This window comes from Calidris pugnax, unplaced genomic scaffold (assembly GCF_001431845.1).
Source record: "Calidris pugnax isolate Ruff unplaced genomic scaffold, ASM143184v1 scaffold215, whole genome shotgun sequence".
NCBI lineage: Eukaryota > Metazoa > Chordata > Aves > Charadriiformes > Scolopacidae > Calidris > Calidris pugnax.
This window is the reverse complement of record NW_015090997.1, coordinates 1,171,447-1,181,217: the sequence shown is the minus strand read 5'-3', so window position 1 is coordinate 1,181,217 and position 9,771 is coordinate 1,171,447. Positions and strand designations below refer to the sequence as shown.

The window sequence follows — 9,771 nt, the reverse complement described above, 5'->3', positions numbered from 1 at the left end:
TGCTGCAGGAGGCACCCAGCGACACCGAGCAGCCACCCACGGGGGGGGGCCCGGCCCCACATTCGTTGGAAAGCAAAGCATTTCATCTCGCCCCCCTCCCCCCCCAAGTTTTTCGGGGGAGAGGGGCGATGCTGAGCCATGCGGTGCTCCAGGGGAGAGAGGAAGAGGAGCGAAGAAGAGCAGGGGTGGCAGAACAGAACAGAAAAGGAGGAGGAAGGGGGGTTCCCAGCATGGCTGCAGCAGGAGGAGACTCCTCCTGTCCTCAGCACCAGCCTGAGCACCCAAAAAAAAAAAAAGGGGGATGACAGAGAGACCCACGACGTTGTGGGCCACCTGCAATGAACCCCCCCAGCTACCTCTGCAGAGCCTGGGCTGGCGAGGGGAAGAAGCTGGCACCCAAGGTCACGGCCAAGACCACCAGGTACTGCTGCACCCTCCTGCTGGGTCCTGCTGGCATCCTGCTCTCCCCGGGCAGCCGCCTCCTTTGCCAGCAGCTTCCCTGCATCCCAGAGGGGAGGATGCTTTTATAGCCTGGGTTTCTGCAGCCGTGTGGGTTTCTCCTCCCCGCTGGCCGGGGGAGGGCTGGGGATCCCACAGGCAGCCCCGTGGGCAGGTGGCTGGATGGTGACAGTCCCTGAGGAGGGTGGCATGGCCAGGAGAGCCCCGTGCCTGGTGGGCACAGCCGACAAGTGTGGCTGGCCAAGGGGACCTGTGAATGATTGGGAGCCACAAACCCACGCTCCTTGCAGTTAGTGGCATTGCTGTGTGTCATCACCCGGCCGTTGCCAACACGGCATGTGTAGGGCACGGGCCAAATGCCTGCTGGTGTCAGTCAGGAGAGCTGGTGGGTGATGCTGACAGAGGTGGCTCAGGTTTAGAGGGCAGTCTGGCCAAGGAGGTGTCCCTGAGCTCCACGCTGCAAAGAAATGGGGTTTTCTCCAAAGGCCCAGGGTTGGGAGCAGCAAAGAGACCTCACCCACAGCCCCTCCAGCCACACAGACACTGATGGAAACCCATCAGACCCTGCTGCCCTCATGGGGGCACAGCAAGGGGGGACCTTCCCCCCCAGATCTATTACACCAGAGAGGGAGCAGAGAACAGCTGAACTCATTGCAGGTGTTGCAAATTATACAGGACCAAGGTAGGAGCATCCACAGCCTGTCCAGGCACAGCAAGATCAGGAGGAGCAGTCTGTCTCTGCCCTGTACAAGTGGGGTGTGGAGGAGCCCAGCCTGGCTCTGGGTGCCCGTGCTGCTCTGCCCTGGGCTCTGGAAGGGAGATGCTGCTCGAAAACCCCAGCGTGGGCTGCAGAGGACTCCTCAGTACAAGGTGCATCCCTGGTCCCCAGCTCCCACACGGCTGCATTTCCCCAAGCCCAGGGTGGTGGGTGCCAGATCAGGCCCCGTGGCTCCAAGCCCAGAGCTTGAGCTCAGGAAATCTCGGTGGGAAATGACCGCAAAGGCAATAAAAATGTTCTTGGAAGAAGGAACCTGATGACACACTTGCCCTTGCCTCGAAACCCCAGCTACGCAACCGCTCCTGTTGTGGATGGGGTTTGTTTAGGGCACTGCTGTCACCTTTGTCCAGGGGACACCAGTGCTGGGGTGGGGGGGGGTGAGGAGGACACCCCACAGGCTATGGAGAGCTTCCCCCAAAAACCAGGGCTCCAAAGCCTCCTTCCCCTGGGGGATTTTGGCTGCAGTGTTTGGAGCCAGGGGAAGGCTGACCTCGGCGGGCACCAAGGCTCTGCCTCGTGGGTCGCAGCCCCGTTATCCCCCGGCCCTGACGTCTTTTCCCACGCCGAACCCCGGTGCTGCGTCACTCGGGGGAGCCTTGTGGCCCGGCACAGGTTGCAGCGAGGTGCAGAGGTCAGGAGGCAGCAACCCAGCCCAGGGACTGCAGCGATGTGAGAGAGAGAGAGAGCCTGGCAGGGAGCCACCGGACATAAATCCCCTTTCCGGGCATCCCGCGGGCTCTGTGTGCTTTGCTGAGCCCCGTTCCCCAAAGGAGACCCCAGGGCTGTGGTGTGACTCCGAAGGGAAGGGGCCACGTCAGCCTGGGAAGGTGGTCCCAGGATGTAGGGCCCTGGGGCTCTGGCTTTTCCGGCTCCCGTTTGACCCATGACCAAGGGGAGACACGTCGACAGGAGCCCTGAGGAGTGTTGGATGCTCTGGGCATGGCTTTTCCCTGGGAGGGACAGATGGACTCCCCTCCCGTGGGGCAGCCGGAGTGGGATGCAGCTGGGAATGATGGAGGGATGGGGGTCCCCGAGGGAGACAGCCCTTCCCCGCCAAGGGGTTGGCATCACAGACCCTTTTGAAAGAAAACCAAGGCATAAACAGGTGAAAAACCAACTTACCCAAGCCCATCAGAGAACTCAGGGCTGTTGCCCTGCAGTGGCCAGTGCTAGCCCTGAGGCTGACCTGCCTCTCTGGCAGCACCAGGGCTGGAGGACGCCCTCGGCACAGGACACCTTCCCCACGCAAGGAAAATCCCTGGAAGGCATTTTCCATTCACCTCTTCCAGCAGCAAGCAGGGATGAGGAGCAGGTGCACGGGAGAAGCGATGGAAAGACCTGATGCTGGGTTTTAAGGGTGAATTTGTGCACAGGGTTACAGGATCAGGGGAGGGGGAAGGAGTTTCCCCCCCAGGCTCACAGGTCTGGAGCAGGAGCCGTGCCAAGAGCCAGGCTCTGCAGGGCAGGGCAGGGAAGGATGGCATCAGGGGCATCAGCCAGCTCTGAGATGGCATTGGTTTTATTCCCAGCCCACCAGAAGACCCAGGGAGGATGCTTAGCAATCCCCACACAGCCTCGGAGCATCCATCAGCTCTAACCAAAGCATCACTTAACCTGGATCCGCAGGGACTGAAGGTAAGAGGCCAGCAGGAAAGGCTGCAGTCTCCCCGTCGGGTCCTGCTCTGCTCTGGGAATCCAGCTGCACTTTGCTGCAAAGGGCTGGGGCTTCCTACAGTTCTGTATCCTACGAAGAGCAGCTCATCTGGAAATAGCAGGGGAATGCTCTTAAGTTATTTCCCTGCCTGCTTTCAAGGAGTCGAACGATTGAGCTAAGAGTGAATTCAAGGAAAAACGCTTTCCAGAGAGAAACAAACGTGTTCCTCTGTAGTGTTGGGCTGAACAAGAGCATTTCTTCCAATAAAATTTGAGATGTTAAGTACTTCCTTCTCTAAATGGAATCATTAGGAAGTTTTACTGAACAGCCTTATTTCTTGAGGGATCTTTTAAAAGGGTACAAAAAGGTAGGCACATTTCTGTCCTTCCCACACATTTTACGCACTTTTCTAGTAGGTGAGTTTGTTGCTAGTAAAAACACACGAGGCTCGTGAGAATCCTTGTTCCGGGTGATCGAGAAGCTCAAGCACCAAAGCAACTTTTGGGAAGGACTTAGAGGAGGCTCTGGATGGCACCAACACCGGGGGAATTCGGTCATTGACGTCAACAGAGCCAGGGCTTCACCCAAATTGTTTGCTTAGAACCAGAGCTCTCTGGCAGGGCACATCGAAATCGTGATTTACTGAACCAGAGGGAAAACATTTCCCTGCAATAAACTGGGAAGAGCAGCACCAACTCCAGCTCACTGCTGCCTGCTCCAGCCCAGAGGCAGCTCCCAGAGGTTCCCTGGGTCACTCTGGACCCTGGTGGGAAGTGTCCCCCGCTGTCACCTGGGGATGATGCTCCAGCCTGGATGATTTTCCCAGTAGGGTGAAGCAACTGGGGCACACACACAGTTTATCCACACTTGCTGCTGTGGGGACAGGGCATTAAACAGGGGGAAATCGCATCATCCTGCATGTGATGTCTCCAGAGCCACTCTTCTTTCTTCTGGTGAAGCCCTGAAGATGAAACTTCACCAGGAAAAGTTGCTTCTCCAGCCCGAGGGTGAGGCAAAGACAGGAGCTCCAGCCAGGCATCAGGGAGGCTGCAGCCCTCACTTACCTGTGTGGTGTCCATCCCAGCCCTCCTCCACCAGCAGCTGCCCAGCTCTTGCTCTGCTCCAAACCTTTCATCAAAACTGGTCTTGATACCAGCAGAGCTGGACCCACCTCTGCCTTCCTCCTACCCACAGCCAAGTTCATGCTGGGAAGTTGCTTGCTTTTGGTAGCTTGGTTGGGTTTTTTTTTTGCATCTCAGGAGCCTTCTGCTGCAATCTGCACTCAAAATCAAGGCACCCCCTCAAAAACCAGCAAGAAGAGAGCAGCTTCTCCAGAGCCAGACCTCCAAGGGGTGCAAAACATCCATACCCAGCTTTGGAAGAGGGGGCTGCCCTCATTTATACCTGTTGGGAGCTCGTTCTCTCTTCCCCAGGGCTCAACCAAGCTGCTGGAGGTGGGGTTTGGTACCCAAATGAGTTACCCCACATCAGCTGAGCTGTCAGAGCTGCTCCCAGTTTTCACCTGGTGCCAACCCACTGCAAACTGGGCACCGGTGTGGTGCCTGCCATGTGCCAACAGGCGCTGCCACCAGCTCCGTCAGGCTGCGCTTCAATCAAGAGGGAACAGGTTTAACTCAAACTCATTAATTAATTCTTGCAAGTTAAGAAGGGTATCTGCACAGGGACCGGCTTTGATGTGATTGCCGGGGTTTAATTAAGCTCCAGCTCGCACCCAGCTGGGCTGCCCTCATTTATACCTGTTGGGAGCTCGTTCTCTCTTCCCCAGGGCTCAACCAAGCTGCTGGAGGTGGGGTTTGGGTACCCAAATGAGTTACCCCACATCAGCTGAGCTGTCAGAGCTGCTCCCAGTTTTCACCTGGTGCCAACCCACTGCAAACTGGGCACCGGTGTGGTGCCTGCCATGTGCCAACAGGCGCTGCCACCAGCTCCGTCAGGCTGCGCTTCAATCAAGAGGGAACAGGTTTAACTCAAACTCGTTAATTAATTCTTGCAAGTTAAGAAGGGTATCTGCACAGGGACCGGCTTTGATGTGATTGTCGGGGTTTAATTAAGCTCCAGCTCTCACCCAGCTTCCCCAGTGCTCACAGAAACCTGGCTCACATCCATGGAGCTTGTGTCTCGGATGGCACAGAGCGGTTGAGTTATCTGACCAGTTCCCTGGCAGAGCTGGCTGCTCTCCTGGGGAGAGAAGCTCCTCCAGCCCCACCAAAACAGCTCCTTTAAAATCATCTGAGCTCTGTGCCGACCTCAGATTCCTGCCTGCAGTGAAGGTCTGTCTCCCAGCGAGCAGCCGGCCCCTTGCACCAGGGGATGCTCGTCCTCCGGAGCATCCAGAGGCGCAGGACCTGCCTGAAGCAGGGTCTAAAAGCACCTGATGTACCTGGGCCTGAGTGGTTCTCGGGGCCAAATCAGCTGCAGAGAGGACACAGAGGAGATGTGGTGGGGGATGCGATGTGACAGGGCTCCCAGCAGCCAGGCAAAATAGTCACTTTCTATCCCTACAGACACAGGTTGGAAAGCAGGAGCTTCCCATCGCCCTCCCAGAAGGTGTGCTGGAGCTGTGAGGGTGTGCAGCAGATGAAAAGGCGCTTTGGATGCCAGTGGATGGGGCTGGATCCCTCTCTGGGGTGTAAATCACAGGTCTCAGTGGGAGTGGTGCAGACAGCAGGGTCACGGGTAGGCAGACAGACCCCCTCAGCACCCACACCGGCAATGGGGTGGGCACAGGGAGCTGGAGATGTTCTCCTGGCTTGAGCTGTCCCAGTACTCACCACCACCATAGCTCCCACCAGCTCCATCCCACCAGACACCAGCCAGCGGGTCCAGCTCTGCTCCCTCCCGGCCACATCCCACAGGAAGCAGCTCTATAGAAAGTGCGAGTCCTGACCCAAAACCCTCAGAGATACCAGCACTGTAACTCCATGGATTTGCTCCAGGCCCCCCTCCCACCCCAGCATCTCTCAATTAATTAATAACCCCAGATGTCATTTGCTTTTTCATGGTGGCTGAATTCGAACGGGGTAATTTGCTCTCCTCCGATCGGGTCATGAAATGTTAATGTGGTTTAATGGGTGTTTTCCCAACCTCCCCTGCCCCCTCCCGCCTCTCCCCGGGCTCTGGCTCCGCAGCCCATGTCCCCGTGGGACGCGTGGGAAGGCAGCGCCAAGGCCACTGCCTGCCAGCCAGGATTGGCCAGGGCTTGGCCAGGACAGCTGGGGCCATGGCCACCAGAAGGTCCCCATGTCACCTCCAGCAATGGCCATGGTAAGAACCCCATGCCATCTCCAGCCACGGCCATGGGAATGTCCCTGTGCCATCTCCAGTCATAGCCATGGGAAGGTCCCCATGCCATCTCCAGCAGTGACCATGAGAAGGTCCCCGTGCCACCTCTAGCCACAGACACGGGAAGGTCCCTGTGTCATCTTCAGCTATGGCCATGATGCCTCTTGGTGATGCTAAGAAAAACCAGAGCTGGAGCAAGCCTGGAGCCAGAGGAAAGGAGCACAGCCTGAGTTCAGTCTCAGACACATTTTTTAATTAAATCTCTCAACAGGGAAAGACAAAAAGAATAAAATAACGCCAATAATTCCAGAAGCCTGCCTGGCACAGCGTTTGGTCCCCGGAGCCTCGCTCAGGAGCTGCTCACAGGAGCCCCTAATTAAATCTCTCAACAGGGAAAGACAAAAAGAATAAAATAACGCCAATAATTCCAGAAGCCTGCCTGGCACAGCGTTTGGTCCCCGGAGCCTCGCTCAGGAGCTGCTCACAAGGAGCCCCAGGGGGCAGTGAGGCATCATCCCCACAGCTGGGGTAGTGCCAAGGGTCCCGGGGCCAGGAGAGGTGACAGCTCACCACGGGACAGCCGGATCCAGGGCTTCCTTGTGCCATCCCATCTCCAGCAATGAGGCCCGTCTCTCAGGTCACACCATGGAGCTGCTGCCTCCCGCATTCTGCAAGAGCTGCAACAGGGAGAGATCCTGATTAGCAGGAAAATCCTCCAGTGTGACAGCTCACCACGGGACAGCCGGATCCAGGGCTTCCTTGTGCCATCCCATCTCCAGCAATGAGGCCCATCTCGCAGGTCACACCATGGAGCTGCTGCCTCCTGCATTCTGCAGGAGCTGCAACAGGGAGAGATCCTGATTAGCAGGAAAATCCTCCAGTGCATCCCTGGGGGGGCTGCGGAGAGTCCGCAGTGACCTTCCCTGTCTGGTCCCAACCACAGGGATCAGGATTGATATTACCCAGGGACTGCAAACCCCAAGGGTCACATCCACCCAGGAGGACTGTGCCCAGCGCCCTGCTCACCTTGTTCAGGATGGGGATGTTTGTCAGCGAGCCCAAAAACCCAAAAGCCACCGGGAAAAAACTCCTGCATTGAAACAAAAGTCTCTGTTAAGCTCCGTGCCAGGATTTTGCAGGGATGGGAGCAGTAGGGTCTGCCCAGGTCTTCAGAGCAACGGGGCTTGATGGCTCCTGGTCTCTAGCCCAGGGCACCCACTGGGGAGCTGGGTGCTGTGAGACAGACCTGAAGAGGTTGACGAAGCCATAAGCTTCCAACAACATGCCCAGGAGGGGCCACCGCATGAGGACGACGACAACCCCACCAAGGAAGAAGCTGGTGCCCTTCATCTTTGGCCGCTGGAAGAAGAAGGTGAAGGTCCTCTTGAAGCCGATGATGAAGACCAAGCCGGAGAGGAAGAGGATCTGGGAGGATGAAGGGGAGTAGGTCAGAGAAGTCCTGCCCATCCTGGGCACCAGTGCCCGCTGTGGGGAGCCGTGGCCCCCCTGTACTCACATTCCCAAAGGCCAGGAGCACCGAGTCGAAGTACAAAAGCATCCCAAAGAGGAGGAAGAAGAGGCCAAAGCCAACCAGTCCCACGCCGATCCCTGCGGAGGACAGGGGAGCACCTCGGGCTGCAGTCACTCTCCTTGGCACATCCCTGGCCCCTTCCCTCCCACAAACCTGCTTTGTATTTGTCTCCAAAGCTTAGAAACAGCCTTTCCACCTGCCCAGGCCTTGGGGAGGCTGTTGGTACCCCAGAAACCCCTCCGGGCTGCTGGAGAAAGACTAAACCACAAAGAAAAAGTAAACGGGAAGGTCATCTCCAGCATTTTTCTAGACAGTTGCATGAAGGGGGTTGGTGCAGGTGCCCGGTGGAAGAGGCTGGAGATGCTTTGGGTCCAAGCCAGGTACATTCCCAGGTGCCATTCCCAACGCAGACCTCAGGCAGAGGATGAGGGCAAACCCATGGGGCTGGTCCCCACACACCCAGCCCTGCCTGGTCCCCATGTTCCTCCACCCCGGGGATGGGGCATTGCACCCCCTCCCTGCCCTGGTGACCCCCCCCACCATCTGCCCTGGCTGGGCGCTGTGGGACATCCCCACGGTGTGCCCTGATGCCACGGGGATGGGCATCACCCCGGGGACACGGCCACCCCAGCCCGTCCGCCCGCTTACGCTGGAAGTCGGTCAGAGACACCATCTTGGAGGCGACGGGGCTGGGCGAGGGCGGGCGCCCTTCCACGTGCCCTCCCTGGCAGTGACCCTTGGAAAAGCCCTTTAGTCCCCACGTCACCCTGCAAATCATTAACAGCCCGGCAGCGCCCGCCCCGCGCCGTCAGCACCTCCTTCAGGGGGGGGACACAGTGGCCGGGCTTCCCTGCAGGGTGACACTTAGAGGGGTTGGTGGCCACGGGTCCCTACGTGTCCTCCCTGGGAAGGGATGGCTTGGAGCAATCCCCAAAACAGGGGACACACATGGTTGTGGTGCTCCTTGGGGTGTCTGGGTGGTATCCAACCTTGCTGCCTGTGGCCAACGCAGGGTCCCCACGTGGCACGTGCCACCCCACAGGGACCTCTACACCCATGTCCCTCAGGAGAGCCCGCAGGGACCAGCTCCCCACATTAACAACCCAGCTGCTTTTATTCCTTGGCTTTATACAGATTTGCCAGGTAGAAATGCAGCATTTTATTCCTCCAAGAGAAGCTACAGGTAAAATAAACCCCACTGAGAAAACGTGTGTGTCCCCCCCCAAATCAGAGAGAGGGAGGAGAAGGTGCCACCAGCCCTGGAGCCAGCCATGGGCAAGGTGAGACCCTTCCCAAGGGCTGAACTGCTGCTGCCATTCATCCACCAGCTCTCATCTCGGAGTGTTAGCCAAGGTCACCTCTAGACAAAAGACAGGGACACCTCGCTGTTTCTTAGATACTTTTTATTTCTCTAACACTAGCAAAAAACCCCAGAAAACAACTGCCTCCCTTCCCACCCTCCCCAGTGCATAAATAGATTTCCTCCCGATGCAAATCCTTTCTCGGTTACAAGTCACTGGTATATGAAGTGTTATGAAAAATAATAACCAAAATAAAATTAAGAATTAAGTTTCGTCTTTTTTTTTCTTTTTTTTTTTCAAAAAAAACAAAACAAACACAAAATAACGACCACCAGGGTTCCACAACAGGGCAGCCGGGGGGTCCCTGGTGCACGGGGCACACCTGGAACAGGAGCACGGGGATGCTCCTTGTCCCCTCCGGCCCCCCAGACAGGAGGAATTGCTGCCTATGGGTCTGGGTGGCCCCTTGGCTCCCCGCTGGGCCAGCACGGCCTCTGCGTGGGCCACCCACAGCCACGCACCATGGTCCCCGGCACGTCCCCGGTGGTGTCCCCGCAGCCGGTGTAAGTGGGGTCTGCCCCGGTTACACGAGCTGGGGAGCCCGCCCCGGCCCCCCACACTCAGGGACAGAGAGAAATAAACACGTCATCTCTTAAAACTTACAGTCTCTTTATATTTTATTTTAAATAAATTTGCTTTTAATAAAAGCAGAAAAAATATATATATTTTAAATAGGTTTTTTTTT

At 57.2% G+C, this 9,771-nt stretch overlaps 2 protein-coding genes across 3 annotated transcripts in view; both read right to left on the bottom strand.

The window, feature by feature from the left end:
- REN (renin) overlaps nt 1-398 on the bottom strand; it is a 4,881-nt gene extending 4,483 nt beyond the window's left edge. The window contains exon 1 of the mRNA XM_014955425.1: nt 357-398. The gene's annotated coding sequence lies outside the window, so the exon portion shown is untranslated. The remainder of the gene's footprint in view (nt 1-356) is intronic.
- A 6,392-nt stretch (nt 399-6,790) lies between these two features.
- GOLT1A (golgi transport 1A) lies at nt 6,791-8,444 on the bottom strand. 2 transcript variants are annotated; one of them, XM_014955429.1, is made up of 5 exons: nt 8,374-8,444; nt 7,711-7,802; nt 7,441-7,619; nt 7,221-7,284; nt 6,791-6,871 (listed from the first exon to the last, which is right to left on the bottom strand). In XM_014955429.1, the coding sequence occupies exons 1-5, from the start codon at nt 8,396-8,398 to the stop codon at nt 6,833-6,835; spliced, it is 399 nt and encodes a 132-aa protein (XP_014810915.1). In that variant the 5' UTR covers nt 8,399-8,444; the 3' UTR covers nt 6,791-6,832. The 2 variants fall into 2 exon arrangements, with proteins under 2 accessions (XP_014810915.1, XP_014810914.1); XM_014955428.1 differs by lacking the exon at nt 6,791-6,871 and adding an exon at nt 6,915-7,033.
- Nucleotides 8,445-9,771: the final 1,327 nt, after the last annotated feature.